Genomic DNA, 15,763 nt, shown 5'->3' on the forward strand with positions numbered 1-15,763 from the left:
GTTTACCAGGCCATTTTATATTCTTATTTTTAATGCATTAATAATATAAAACATTTTGTAGTGGGAAGGGTATGTATACTCTGTGTGTGTGGTGTGTATATATATATGTGTGTGTGTGAGTGTGTGTGTGGGGTGTGTGTGTGTGTACATATGTGTGTGTGTATGTATGTATGTGTGTGTATATGTGTGGTGTGCTTGTGTGTGTGTGTGTGTGTATGTATGTAGGTGTGGTGTGTGTGTGTGTATGTGTGGTGTGAGTGTGTGTATGTTTGTGTGATGGTATGCTATGTTGTGGGTTCAGAGGTAAGAGGATAGACAGGCTTGGATATTGAGTCTTCTATCTACCCCTTTGAAGCTGGGTCTCTGTTGTTCACTATTACTTATTCCAAGGTGGTTGTCCCAGGAGCTTCTGGGAAGACTGCTATCTCCCTTCCTGTAGTGCTACAAGAACATGGGAATCACCTGCTGAGCCATCTCCCCAGCCTCATCATGAAACTTTCTGGGTAAGGATATCATTCAAAACATGATCTTCACAAGGTCTAATATTCCATCATAATGTATTTAATCATGCTTTTTGTTTCAATATTTAATATTATAAATCAATCTTTACAGATAAGTTGGGGTATATTTATAATTATTATTGCTACAATCTAAATCATAAAATACTGAAAATAAAGTTTTTAATACAAAACAAACTACTTCCCAGAAATCTTAGCACTTTACAGACATGAAAACATTTATTTATAAACATCATTTATCATAATTATAACCCTTTTCTAGTTTTAAACATAAGATTTTCCTCATTTTAATTAAAGGACTTAAGTGAAAGCATTCTGCTGTACTTTGATGGTATCACCTATTTTATTTCTTTATTCATTCAATTCCTCATCTGCATTATTGATAAGCTAATCAGGAACTATCTGGGGTATCTAGAAGTAAAAAGCAAAAGCTGTTCATTGAGTTTACAGTCTTGGAATGAAAAAATGCATTGATCAAATCATCAAAACACAATTGTATTTTCTAAATTCTAAACTAAACAGTAAGACAAATTCTATGCTAGAGAAAATCTCAAAGATGTAGATGATAAACCTGAAATCATCCCCTTACCTCAAGTGGGAACTTCTGCCCTTCCAAACTGTGCTCTGACCCTTCAGATGACACATTGCATTTTCCCCAGTGAAAAGTTATTTTGCTCGCCTTGAATAGCTTTTCTGAAAGTCCTCCACTGAGATAGTAGTCATTGGTGAGATTTATTTCCACTAAAGTAAACAAAAAACAAAACATTATATCTAAGTTCTGAAAACCAAAATTATGAATTTTTACTGAATTTCTTTCTACTTAAGATATATGATAAAATTCAGCTGACAAACTTAAAAGTTATCAAGTTATTTGGATTTCAACTTTGCCCTCATATTAACATACTTAATACATCTTATTGCCATAAATCAAGGACACTGAAGACATGACTACTGTCCGACTCTCATCACAGGACAGCCTGTTTGGTCTGTTTGGTCTACTGAAACTGCCATTTCTTCAAGGCTCTGCTGCCTCGAGATGCTTGATGACAATGATGGGACACAGTCAAGGAAGACAGAGGAGACGGCCAGAGGAAGGCTTCTCAGGTGAGCTCTCATCTTTCCTGCCTCTTTTTGTTCCAGCTAATCCTTACTTTCAGTTCATACCTCATCTGCTTCTACAAATTGTCTTAGGTAAGCCAGTTGTGAAGCCCATTCACACAAGAGGACTTTGCCATTCCACATTTGAACCTGGAGTGTCCATCACTAGAACCTGAAACATCCGCAAGACCCAAGGAAGACTTTACTGGTTGTATTTTTACAATTAATCTGAAGGACAACAATTCTCTGGAGAGCCTAGTGCAAGATTATGTCTCTCAGTCAGATTCAAGTAGACCTAAGTCCGATTTAATTCGTCCTTGTTCAACTAATCAGAAAACACGGTTGGTATAGGCATCAGTGATTAAATTACACACACTGGCTAGCCAGCTAGTGATACTAGCTAGCCTCCATTGAATATGGTAATAAGAATGTCAAGCATAACATCAATAAAGAAAACAATGACAGTCAACATCTATATTTATGAAGTACCTGGTATAATATGAACTGTTTTATACCTCTTAGCTATTTGATCCTAACATAACCTTAGGGAGAAAAGACCACTATAATCTCTGTTAGAGATAAGGCAACTGAGTCACAGACAAGGTAAGTGGCCTCCTCCAAGATTTACACTATCATTTGAATGGCCACTGATAGAGTGACTGTAAGGAACAAGTACTTAACCATCACACCCTAAAAGAATAAAGCAGAGATCGTATGTTAAAAGCACAGCTTTTAACAGTCATAAAAGTTGTATTAAATTGTCAAGATTTAAAACAAGTTACTTTTATTTTTTGAATTATAGTGTAACATACCAACATTTTCTTACTTATTCATTCAACTAATATTAAATGCCTATCACATGTTAGGCACTGATGGAGAAAAATACTTACTCTCACAGAATGTGAGGTTACATTATTATATTTATTAATTACATTATCTAAATATTAATTACAGAAGAAATTTATTCATTATAAAACCACACTAATAGATGTTACTATAATTTTGAATATTTTCTAATTTTTGCAAAGATGTACATTTGTATTTATACAACTCCCTGACAAACTGTTTCATGTCAAAACAAAATAGACAAAAGTGAAAACATATCACATTTTGAAAATTATTATATCTATATATGGTTTACCAGAATTTTCTTGAATTTTAAGGAATTACATTTTGCATGTTTTGAAAAAAAGATAATCTTACAAAAGGTACTTACTAAGTACCTCCTTAAGGGTGGACTGTAATTTTAAATTTCCCAAATAAAGGGGTTATTAACTTGTTTTCTTAATTTAATGATAATTGATTATCTCATCATATTCAGATATTGATTACAACATGAAGCTGAACACCCAAGATCAAACTCTAATGCCCAAGATACAGAAATACTGACTGAATGTCTGGCTATGTATGCACTGAGTTACAACATCAACCACTCTCATTACACAAATAGAACACATGACATGATGATACTGTTCACTACATTTTTTTGTAAAAATTTTCAAAAATTTTTCATTTTGATGAAATGTCTAATTTTCTCTGTTCCATTTCACTTATTCTACCATTGGCCTCTTTTCAGTTCCTAGCATATTACTCAAAGGAAATGCATCTTATCTAAAAATATTCTTTGTCTGAAAACTTGTCAAAGGACAAAAGACAAGGACATTACCTGTTTTCCCAGTGTTGTGAATGAAAGTGTTTTCCAAGGATGCTTTTTCCCACCCCTGAAATTTCAGTTTCTTAAGATTCACATTGACTTGTGTAAGATCCTCATCAATATTAATAGGAGACTGCTTTGGGCTGTTACATATTGGATATTTCTTTCCCCAGTTTTTTTGATTCAGTGCTCCTAGGGAAGAGAAAGAGCAAAGGAATTAGTTTTTTAAATTACCAAGTAAAAACTAAAATTTGACATTATCAAATTATATATTACATAAAAATATATTAGAATGGTAGAAAAATGGCATATCTTCAAAATAAATCATATCATAATTACACCTTGATTAGAGGTTGGATTTGAAACACCTCATCATTTCCCATGTCTCAGGAGAGTATGGTGTAGACTGGGGCTGCACCAAAAAATGTGTTGACTTAGAATTTCCTAAAATCCCAATTATGCAAACTATTGGCCCACCCATACGCTTGCCAAATTCAGCATTCACCAATACTTGTTTTGGCTGTCACTTTTTCCTCAGAAGGCCAAGGTGCTATGTAAGGTGGGCAGTCCCGGTCCAGCCTCCAGACAGAAAGGTCAGGCACTAGGAGTGGTTCTGACATTTTTATTAACCCATGAGGTCACCCACCTCAGACCCTCTGTCACTCCTGCCACCAAAAGACTCATCTATTCACGTCTTATTTCTGAAAACGTAATCATCAAGCAATCCTTGCACTACCTGGTCACCCAGCTGGGTCTTATTATATAACCACGTTAGGACAAAACACCCGATCAATACTTCAGTGTCCAGTGAGAGAATTTCCATCTCTTCCATACAATGAATGTTCCCCCAAACCAAAAGCGCCTACATTGCCTTTATTTTATTCCCATCTGGAGTCAGCCATCATCTCCCACATTCACAGCATCGAAGTGGTGCTAAGAATGGACATTTTAACTTAAAGTTTCATTAAAATGATTACAGTATTATAAGTCCAAGGCTTAAACTTTTCTCATCTTTTCTACAGTTATACAAGGAAGGGAAAATGGCAGCAGAGTTTCAGTGGATAAAATTTTGAAAGAATTTCTTTTTGAAAATGAGTATGGGTGAAGCCTGGTTTACATCACCAGAATTTTGGGAAGCCCCAGCCTACACCATACTCTCCTCATGATGTGAGAGATGGTGCAGGCTAACTCCAATATACGCTGGATTGAAAGACCACCTCTCAACAGTGTGACAAAGCTAATTTGCAAAACATCCCTGGAAAGGAAGGATCATTAGTCACACACCATGATACTACCTCTGAAGTGCTGGAGAAAGCAGATAATACCTCACAGTGAGGATTCCACCAAAATCAATAGATGCTGAAAACATACTCTTAATGATGTCCGTATTCCTAGAGAGTAGTTGAGCACAATGTTGAATATATACAGTGATGCCCATTTTGGCTTCTAGGAATAGTATTATTGATTCCAGTAATGATATGTTGATTTCACTTAGAAACTTTGGCATGGGGACAAAAAGTGCTGCTTATTTTACTAATGTCAGTGTAAAAGAATCAGACAGAGCTGTAGCATGAATCAATAAGGTCCTTTTCATGGTTTACATTTAAAAATAATAGTACAATAAACTACTATGGAAAAGCCACATAGCCACAGTTCACAAAGCTTGAAATTTAAATCTTTGTAATATTGCATGTGACATAGAAGCTGACATAGTAGGATCTCTTCACTACTCCTGACCCACAGAAACAATTAACTAATTTGTGTTTAAATTACTATCTATGTAGTTTTCTCTGAAGTCAATAAAATTCAGTAGTAAATTGCGCATGCGTGTGTGTGTGTGTGTGTGTGTGTGTGTGTGTGTGTGTGTGTGTGTTTGAGACAGGGTTTCTCTGTGTAGCCCTGGCTGTCACTGGGACAGCCCTAGAACTCTTTCTGTAGACAAGTCTGGCTTCAAATTCAGAGACCCTTCTGTCTCCACCTCTTGAGTGCTAGAATTAAAGATATGTGCCATCACCACCTGGCTCAGTAGTAAATCTTTAAAAATACACACAAGCTTTCAGGTCACTCCTTCCCTTAAATCCTCCCAATGCCTGTTCATCTCACTCAGAAGAGAAGATCATTAGGCTGTCAAATCTTGTACCACTTCCATCCTCTCTGCTCTTCTTTACCATTACTCTTGGTGGCTGGGCTATAGCCACACTGTTCCTGGAGCATGCAAAATCTTGGCACTTCCTCTCATCTGCTGGACTGCTTGCTCTCCCAGTTATCTGCAAGGTCCAGATACTTTGCCTTCTGGCTTCACTTGGGTCTCTGCTCAAATACAACCCAGAAACACTTTATCCTAGCAGCTTCGTAGAAGCATTTTCCTGCTTTGGGTCATGCTCAATGCCTTTCCTTTGTTTTTCCTCTTCTACTGTATTATGTTTATTTCTTTGTTGTTTCCACACCCTATTATCTATAATAAATGGTACACGATGGGTGTTCCATAAATATGTGTTGAATCTTACAAGAAATGGTGATAGTTTTATGCATTTGAACTCATGGCAATCAAACACAAAACAGTAAATTTTTTTTTAAAGGCCAATTACTGGAACTTTCCTAAAATCAGTGTAAATCATGCTTTTGCTGTATGACAGTAGAACAGTTTCTACTAAACTTCTGCTATAGGACATCAGGAAAAAAATCCAAGTCTGAACCTACATTTTCTTATGTTATAGCACAATGGGGCTGAACAGCTGGATTGCATTTTAAATGTACAGAAATTACAGAGTGTGGATCAGTCTACAACAGTTGCTACACTGTGATATTTGTGGCAGCACAGGCTCTGAATGACTCCTTTATTTTTATGGTTGGAAGGCAAAAGAAAAGAGGCCAGGATAAGGTTAAGGATTTTATTTTTAGCAGGAAAAAAAAAAAAAGACAAAGGCCAGGAAAAAAAGAACAACTGAAGAGACTCCTCACACAGAGTTCTCAATTTTATCATTAGAGTCGTTGGAGACTTTAGTATCTGTGGTGGTTAAAACTTAGGCTTATGCATCTCAGAAGGCAGGTGGACAGTGTCATTAATTAAACTGAATCTATCTGAGTTGTGTTTGGGCAAGTTGCAGAAGTTCATTAGAAGATTTCCTTGTAGCAAGCACTTCAGAATACTGAATGGGAGCTCTAGGCAATGTAGGCAAATTATTCCTTTATCAAATCTTTCATCAATCCATTGACTCACTTGAATTAGTACCACTCCCATAGATTTCTTGTGTTTGTCTACTGGAGGATTTAACAGACTGTAATTTTTTCAGCTAACTTGTCTACTTCACGTATACATTATTGCCAAACCAAGTCTAGCATACAGAAAAAAGCACTTTAGGATTTTGTGAAATAGTCTTTGTGCATCAAAGTATTTGTATATTGTGTACTCTCTATTCCAAGTGGAAAGGAAAGCAATTCCAAACTCTGCAGGGGACAAGCAGGAGTTCAAGGTTGTTTGCTGTTACATTCCAGAAGGGGATGTGTGGAGAGAATGTAAAATAAATCCACCTATGTCTGAAAGAGTGGATATGATAAGTGAAAGTGAACTAGCATAGTGAAAGTACACTGGTGCTGGTGTTAATGGATAGGTAAGATTTTGACAGAGGGAACTCACATCTTGCTGCACTAAGTGATAATCCTGCCTGAGCCAACTGAGAGGGCAGAGAAATTCAGGCACAGCTCAGAGAGCCATCATCAGGTAAGCCTAGGTTAGTAAGAAGAGTGTCTGCTAAAACATTCTGCAGAAGGCAATGGAGAGGCCAATGGTTGACAAATAGACCTGGGGCAGAGGGGTGGGAGTAGGGAGCTTAGAGCTGCCATAGAGATTATGGTTGCCAATCAGTAAGGCAAGTAGTTAGGAAAAGGCTGCAAAATCCAATGGTTATTTTCATAGGCATCTCGTACTACCATGTGAATATATTGTATGGTACCCTGGATTTAGCTGAATGACCATAGATCTGTTGCTTGTTGGCACCTTAGATTCTGACATAGAAGGCTTAAACAACTGTTTGCTGAATGAAAACACACTTCAGTGTTGTGTCATTACCTACTTTCAATGTCTTTGTGCTACCACCTAGACTGGCTGTAGTTGCTGCTCTAGAGAGGAAGACATTTATAAAGCATTCTGCCTGGAAAACAGTACTTCAGCAGTCACTGGCATTAAAAATATGAAGTGAGTGGCAAAGTAGCTAACTGATGCATTGTCAAAGTAACCGCTGAGCTAAAGCCTGTCCAGGCGGATCTCCATGAGTTCGAGGCCAGCCTGGATTACAGAGGGAGTTCCAGGAAAAGGTGCAAAACTACACAGAGAAACCCTGTCTCGGAAAAACAAACAAACAAACAAACAAAAATGAAGTGAGAAAAGTAATGTAAAATAAAGAAGAAACGAGTAAAATATTCATATACAAACTTTTGAATGTTTAGAGAAAACACACATGGAGAAAAAAGTGACTAAATGATGCAAACAAAGAAAGTGGAAGAAAGGGAATTTCCCCTCTACCTCCTCTAAGTTCACGCTCTCTGTGCCTAAAATTTACTGGATTTTGCCTTGAAACATCAAATAATGCACAAAATGATTGGAATATCAGCTGAACACTAAGAGGGATCTGACAAAAAAACTTGCAACTAACTGATCATTAAAAGCTGAGATGTTCTGTAAAAACATACAGGATGTTCTTACTCTTGAAGTCTTCTCATGCATCCTGGGTTTTGGCACAAGAAAATGTTTGTGTCTCTATAGATTGATGTATAACAATACTACAAGAAATTTAAGTGATACTGAGGTGAAGATTACAGTAACGTTTGCAGGATTGAATCTACACGAAAGAACTTCACTCAAGAGTTCATACACTTAAGCCACAGCCTTATAAATAACTGTGGGATAGCTTTTTATATGCTAACAAGTATCCTAAACATAAAAATTTAATAATATTTCATTGAATTTTTAAGAATTTTATACAATATATTTTGATCATATTTATCACCCTCCTCCAACGTCTTCCAGATCCACTTCCATCTAGAGAGAGACCCACCCAACTTTTGTGTTCTCTCTTTAAAAAATTAAAAAAAGAAACCATTGACTAGAATTTGTGTTGCCCAAATACTGTTACATGTGGGATGTGCCCTAGAGCATGGTTGATCTACCAGGGTCATACCATTAAAAACAAAAACAAACAAACAAAAATGACTGACTCTTCCTCTCCCAGCAGCTCTCAAATGCCAATAGTGCCTCAGCCAGCGGGGAGACTTCATGCCCTTCTCACTCAGCCCTCCATGCTGAGATTTTGTCTTGTATAAAATTAGAGCGACCAGCCTTAATAAAATAAATTCCAGGGGCTCAGGAGAGAGAACTATGAACGGAGCAAGGACTATTTTTGAGAAATAGAATCTCAGCACACTGAGCTCTTAGTCCAGTCATTTATTCTTCCACATCTTCTTCTCCATCCTCTCATGCCCTGGGAGTCCCGGTATATATACACTTACAAGCAGTAATCTCTTGGCAGTGCAAAGACAGGCTTCCAGGGTCAAAATGGAGGGGTGATAAGAATCACATAGAGGGGCAGTAATTATTAATTATCATTTGCAACCCAAAAGGGAAGTGACTAATGGGGAAATGAATTATCTAAAGGCTAAATTCGAGTAATATCTAAGAAGGGGAATCTTATGTGCTCAACTATAATCTTAAACATGATTGGTAGAAAATGTTAAGAATCAAGTTGCTAGGTCTTTTTTCCTGTGGCTCCTATCTGTCCAAGCTATCTGCCGGTTTTGTTTTGTTTTGTTTTGTTTTCCCTGCAGGGAGTGCTCAGTTGCTAAGCAACCTGTGTATAGCTAGATGCCTCTGGTGATAGTTAAAGGGAGATCTGGAACTAGAGGTAAGGTTTGGGAAAGGAGGAAGTTAAGCTTAATTGGCACATCCACCAGGCCTTCTCAAACAGGTAGCCTGGATGCTTAAATCTGTTCTTAGAGAGTACAAAGTTATCTCTGATAAGGTACTTCCCTCCAATTGGGAATGGACCTGGCCGGATGCTGCTAATGACGATAATTACAGGGGGGCTTGAACTGGGGTTCTGGCTGAGCATAGCTGTTAGCGCAGAAGGCTATCTAAATATTCCTAGAAGTGGTTAGGTAGGGAGTTAGAGGTCTATAAAGTTAGTAAGAAGAGAAAAGGAGGGTCCGAGCTAAATTATGTGCAACTATTATTTAAGGTCCACCTGACCTAGGCGGTGTCTCCTTGTGGAATTTATCTTAAATCAGGAGACTAGCATGTGGTGGTATGGACTGTATTTCTGTTAATCCTTGAATATGGCTAAGGGAGATATCTGATTCCAATGCTGAAAAGGGAGAAATGAACGGTCTGGGGAGAAGGAAGCCTTTCCTGAAGCTGCTCTCCAAATACCTTGAATGTATATGTCCAAAGAGTGACCAGTCCACACTGTTAGCGATTCTTGGTGAAAAATCAATTGAGAAAACTACTAAGGCACATGTGATTTTCATAACAGAAGACAGCTGATGTAGAGCAAGGCATAGTAGGCACTTTTCAATCCCTTATTTTCTGCATGTTGACCAGCTGTGGGTCTCTATGTTAATTACCATCTGTTAAAAGCAGCTTCTCAGATGAAGATGGAGAGATGCACTGGTCTATGGGTATAGCAGTAAGTCATTAATAACTGTTTGGATGCTATGTCCATCATCTGAAGATTAGTAGTAGGTTTTCTCCTAAGGCCTGTGATCTATCTAAGGTTCTTTACCCTGATAATGATGCCTTATATGGGCTCTATCTCATGGAGTGGTCTATAAATCCAAACAGAAAGTGGTTGGTTAAGCCCATAACATTCATACCACTATTGTACTAGTGGGCAAATAGTCAACATTTTAAAGTCATTTAAACAGTATAAAGATGTTAGCAGTAAAATGACTTAGGTTCACAATTTAAATTATTCCCATATACAAATGAAATATATCAGTTTCTATGAAAATGTAAGATAGAATTTAGAACTCCAGGAAAATGGAAAGGTAATTTGTGTAAGAACATATTTTTTCACATGTAGCCCTTAGCCCAGGCTCAAGGGGATCTCTTAAAAAGATCATCAGCCTAAAAATCACTAAGAGATATATGTCACACTAGTAGATTCCATCACATATGCTGACAAGCAAAAGAAGATGTCTAAGACAACACCCCATTCCAAAATAAGAATGCACAGAGTGCATTCTGCTTTCATTCTGGCCAGAGAGGCATTTGGAGAGAGAAAAAGCATGGCAGCTGAACACAGATCAGCTGCAATCTATCTCAGCATGAAAGCCTACTTAGTCAGGGCTACATTTGCCTTCCTTATCTGCCCCAGTGGATACTCCCATCAGCCCAGCAGAAAATCTTTGCAAGGCTGATTGAAATTTGTTAGGGGCTTCTGTGTCAGCAGTGGTATTTATCTATGTTCTTAGAGAAGTTCTAGCCAAATGTCCCAGTACCACTGTGAAATTTAAGGAAATCATTAGCTGAAGTTCAACATAAATACACAGACTAAAACTTTGCTCAAACTTCCTGCTTAAAATTATATGCATTTTTCAATTTGGAAAATGTCCCCTACAAAATCTTAGTGATAAAAATACTGTTTTGTCAGATGGAGAGAGACTCACAGACAAACATTAGGTGGAGCTCAGGAAGTCCTAGGAAAGATGGACAAGAAGGATTGTGGGAGCCAGAGGGGTCAAGGATACCACAAGAAACCTCACAGAATCAACTAGCCTGGGCTCATAGCGGCTCATAGAGATTGAATTGACAACCAGGGAGCCTGCATGGGACTGATGTAGGCCCTCTGCATATATTGACAGTTGTGTAGCTTAGTCTTCTTGAGGGACTCTTAACAGTGGAAGCATGGGCTCTTTTGCCTGCTTTTGGGACCCTTTGCTCCTACTGGTCAGCCTTAATAGGAGAGGAGGTACCTAGTCTTACTTAATAAGCCATGGCTGACTGATACACATGGGAGGCCTGCCCTTTTCTGAAGGGAAAGAAGGAGGAGAAGATGGAAATGGGGGGTGGGAGAAAATTAGTTAATTAATTAAATAAGAAAACTGAAAAAATATTGTTTTGTAATTCAATAAATTTAAATTTGTAACAGACTAGTGGAAATACAACATAATAGAAGCTGATGATATTGAGATAGTAAAATATTTTACTTTAGCTGTTAGTAATCTGAACCTGATAATTTTGGTGAGTACAATGAAATCAATAAAAAGAACAAATATGACCTATGATTTTAAGCTACCATCTGTATACTGCTATCCACAGTCTCTGTAGCCTGAGCTCCTGGTAGACTCAGATTTACATTTCTGATTGCTGATTAAAATTATTCTATTAGGGTAAAAAGAAAAAGAAACAAACCTTATTTAAAAAATTTGATAACTAATGATAGGAAATAATAAGAACATGAGCCCTGATTCAGAACTGTAAACCAAAACACAAAGTCATCTGGAAGCATTTGGGATGATTTGAATCTCACAGGGAAGTAGGGAGGGGAGATGATGTCCCCTAAATGCTACAAACCTGGGTGCATGATACCAGTCATGAGGAAGGATGTGAGTCGACAGAAAGGGTTTGAGTCTGATCTCTTGTCATTGAGCAGCACGTAGACATTCAGTAGGCAATTAGAAATATGGTTCTTGAAGCTCCTAAGAGGTCTGGCCAACTGATAGATACTGTGGATCATCAACATAGTAGGTTAAAACCATAGATGTATCTAAAATATTTCTGTTACATTTGGTAACTGAGAGGAGGGTCAGTTGTGACCAGACATCTGAGACAAGTGACACAGAAAACAGGAGGAGAAAAGATAGAGCCAAGGGAATTTAAAACTGAGTGTTCTGCATGGGAACTGCAAATCTAAGGGAACATAGAATTAAGAAAGTCACAAAAGGATGGACTCCACCATGACAGCCTGTCCTGAACTAAGTGGTATACATAGACCACAGGGCCCATGCTGTCACAACTAAAGAATGACCTTTGGGTGTTATTTCCTAACTCCAAAGTTAATATTCTTAGAATAAAACAATTCAACAGCCATAGACTTGAATTTACGGAGTGAATCAGAGGTGATAAAGTAGATCACAAAGGGTATTCAGCAGCTGGCCATGAAGACGAGACTGATAGGTGGCACTCAGAGACGGACGGGAACAAGTATAAACAGAGAGCTAGTCCTCACAAGTGTGCATTTGCTTCATTAAGTTTTAAATTTGGGGGCAAGGTCAACAAGTAGATGGACAGCCAAAGGACATGTGGTTGCAGGGGTGAGCAGAGGTCAGTAGAACAGGGTAGTGAGAGGCTAAAAGACTTGAGAACTGGAGGTTCTGACAATTATGGGTTGACTCTCTTTTGTGGTTGGAACAGGAAATGTCTCCCATAAGCTCCTGTGTTTGAACCCCTTGTCTTCAAGCTGCTGGAAGAAGTATATCACTTGAAGGTGGAGTCCAAATTGTACAGCCTGGCCCTGTTTCCTGTTTTCTCTCTTTCTGCTTCCAGTGTGTGCATGCATTGGGTTCAGCTAGATTCTGACTCTTACCACCATGTTTTCCCTGCCATGAAGGATTCTATATACCTGGAACTGTGAGCCAATACCAACCCCTTTATCCCTAAGTTGCTTTTTGTTGTGTATTTTTATTGCAGAAACAGAAAAGAAACCAATATGCTCCCTTATCCTTGTTCCTAACCTGGTACAGGAAGAAAAAGCAAATTTTTAAAAAGCTATTGAATGAAAATTACAACTAAGGCTTTCTCTGCAACCCTTCCATCTACATATAAAATGAGATTAATAGTACTGAATCCAAATCTTGAAATGAGTCCATTGCCATAGTCTGATATGAAATATTAAATCAGAAATGAAAAAAATCTCAGAGTAAATTTAACAAGTTCAAGAAATTCCATAGGGTTCTTGTTTCTCTGGCTTTTCTGATAAGCCACCATTTTTAGAAGGAAAATGAGGCTCAGAGGTTAGTAACATTGATTAGCATTATAGTACTATATGTACCTATATTGTCTATATGAGTCCATTGTATTTTCATATTCAGGCTTTAGACTGAAGGCAATAAAAGATGATACATTGTGGCAATTTTTTCCCTAGTAGCAGTTGCAAATAACTAATTTCTCTCAATGAAAAGCAAGTGATCCATGTGAAGAATGATTGAGAGAAACAGAGGAAGACATTCGCTGCCAAAGTCTGGCTAATACCAATGAAACAAACAAATGCAGAAGACTGAGCCTTAGAAATTAATTTGGTTTGAGAAGGGGTGATGATGGTGACTGATCATGATGATGATAACACCTGATACCCATTGAAAACTCTGCTGTGGTCACCAACATTCTGCTTTCTTCAATAATTAATTAGCCAGGTGCTTAAAGCAAAAAAGCAGCCACATAGGGGATAGCAGCATAGGTCTCTGGCATGAGAGCACCATCACGTCTATCTTTCGTGTTTATTATCCACAGGCTTGTACATATAAGGCTTGACTGTTACTCTCTGATCCCTAAGTTTGCTCTGATGGCTGGAGATTCAAGTTTGAAATCTGAGGCATGGCTATATCTCAGATATATCCTTTGCTCACGACAGGACCAATTTCTTACAGCACTGCATCACTTTTTAAAGAGCAAGCTGCTTAAAGCATCATGCTTTCTTTAATTCCTATATAGAGTAAGTGACTTCTCCATTTGCTAAATATTAATCATGAAACCGTCTCTTCTCTCAGATCACCTGGATGCAGGTTACTGATCACATGTGAAGGCCAAAAATGAATCTGTGACTCTATTATGGCAGCAATCAAATGCACAGTTTAGAATTCTATCAGACTGTCCTCAGATCCTGTCAAACTGAAGTGCTCCTGAACACCACTTTGATTGATCATCTGTTTACTCATTCATTAAGTACTTATGGAGTGGTTAGTATTTTCTAGAAAATAAGGCTTAATACAGAAGTTTCAAAGATGATCAAATGTCAAAGTGCTATCAAGGAACTCATGTGCTAGAGTAGGCAAACATCATGAACTTACAGTGCTATATACTAAGTAGAACAGAATATGTATAGAGTATTTCAGTGACACTAACAGGGTACATAACCAAGATGGGACAAAAGACAAATAGGGATTTCTGTAAAACAAGATGTTTGGGATAAGTCTTAAGAGATGGACAAATATCCAACTGGAGACAAGGGAAGACTTTTGGGTTGACACTACCTAAGGCGAGAGAGTTCAGTGTCCACACAAAAGAGGTCATGGCTTTATGGAAAGAACATCAGGAAATATGTTGAGACATGAGATACAAGACCTAAATATTAAAAATGACTATTAAGGGATTCACAGGCACAAACTCAAATGTATTTTAAATTACATCTACATTATTCAGCCTGGTTAACATTTCTTACTTCTCTAGTTAGTACAGTAGAACTAAGCGATTTTTACATTTAATTAAACAGTAAGTTCCTCACCTCGCATAATTGCACACAGATGCATTGTCAGAAAGCCAGGGCAAGGGAAGTGAAGCCGGCACTGAGAAGGTGAAGGTGTGGGGAGTCACAGAAATTCTAAGGAAAGTTTAGAACCTCCATGATAGTGTAAATGAAAGGGAGAGAGAGGCAAGCTGGCCAGAATAAGTCAGATCTGTGAAAGGCTGGATGGCCAGTGACCTAGGCTTTCATATTGGACTATCAAACAATCAGCACCACACAGCTATAAGGTGTTCATGACAGTCAGACCAGGAAAACCCCCAATAAATCAATCTTCTTCACTTCTCCAACTAAAAAGCACAGAAGTTACACCAGTCACATGCCTAAGTATCGCAAACAGGACTTCTCTAGGGGCAGTGAGAGGCTGGACTTGCAACATGGTAATCTCCACCCCGACTCCAGAAGACACTGCTCCACTCCACACAAGACATCTGACCAAGAAACCGACCCTGAGCATGTCTGTCTAAAAAAAGTCAGTAACTGTCTTAGCAAATGACATTCATTTTCCACAAATTTACTCTGATTCCATTGGTTTGACAGAACTCTAGAACAGAATATGGAAAAAAAAATGCTCTAGTTTAAAACTCGATTCAACCATCACCCACCATGCCTTATAAAGAATCATTTGGCCCGTACAGTCTTCCAAATCAAAACTGTATTTTGTGAGTTATTTTTGGAGACCATTTTCACAGAGTACACATTTTAGAACCTTGATGGGTATCTGGGAAATGAACGCTGGCTCTGAATGTGTTATATTTCTATATTTAACTTGATTTGGCCTTCTTGTCCTGTTCTCTAGACTGGCAGGGGTCTGCTACTTGCCTTAGTTACAGATTTTTTTTTTTTTTTGACACTTTTATCACTTCCAGGCCTGGAAATACAATTGTAAATTTTCCTCATCGCGGCACTTTTGCGCCTTTCTTGAGCATGCGCATGCGCATGCGCCGGACGGTCACCCCTTCCTCTTTCTTCCCTGGCTCAGT

General features: G+C 38.1%; 1 protein-coding gene across 6 annotated transcripts in view; it reads right to left on the reverse strand.

Annotated features, from left to right (window-relative positions):
• Ptprz1 (protein tyrosine phosphatase receptor type Z1) overlaps positions 1–15,763 on the reverse strand; it is a 186,248-nt gene that overhangs the window by 93,169 nt on the left and 77,316 nt on the right. For all 6 annotated transcript variants that reach the window (XM_036181207.1, XM_036181212.1, XM_036181211.1 and 3 more), the window contains exons 3-4: positions 3,283–3,462; positions 1,108–1,259 (exon numbers count right to left, since the gene is read on the reverse strand). In XM_036181207.1, the coding sequence (XP_036037100.1) occupies positions 1,108–1,259; positions 3,283–3,462 (332 nt within the window). The remainder of the gene's footprint in view (positions 1–1,107; positions 1,260–3,282; positions 3,463–15,763) is intronic.

This window comes from Onychomys torridus, chromosome 3 (assembly GCF_903995425.1).
Source record: "Onychomys torridus chromosome 3, mOncTor1.1, whole genome shotgun sequence".
Lineage (NCBI taxonomy): Eukaryota > Metazoa > Chordata > Mammalia > Rodentia > Cricetidae > Onychomys > Onychomys torridus.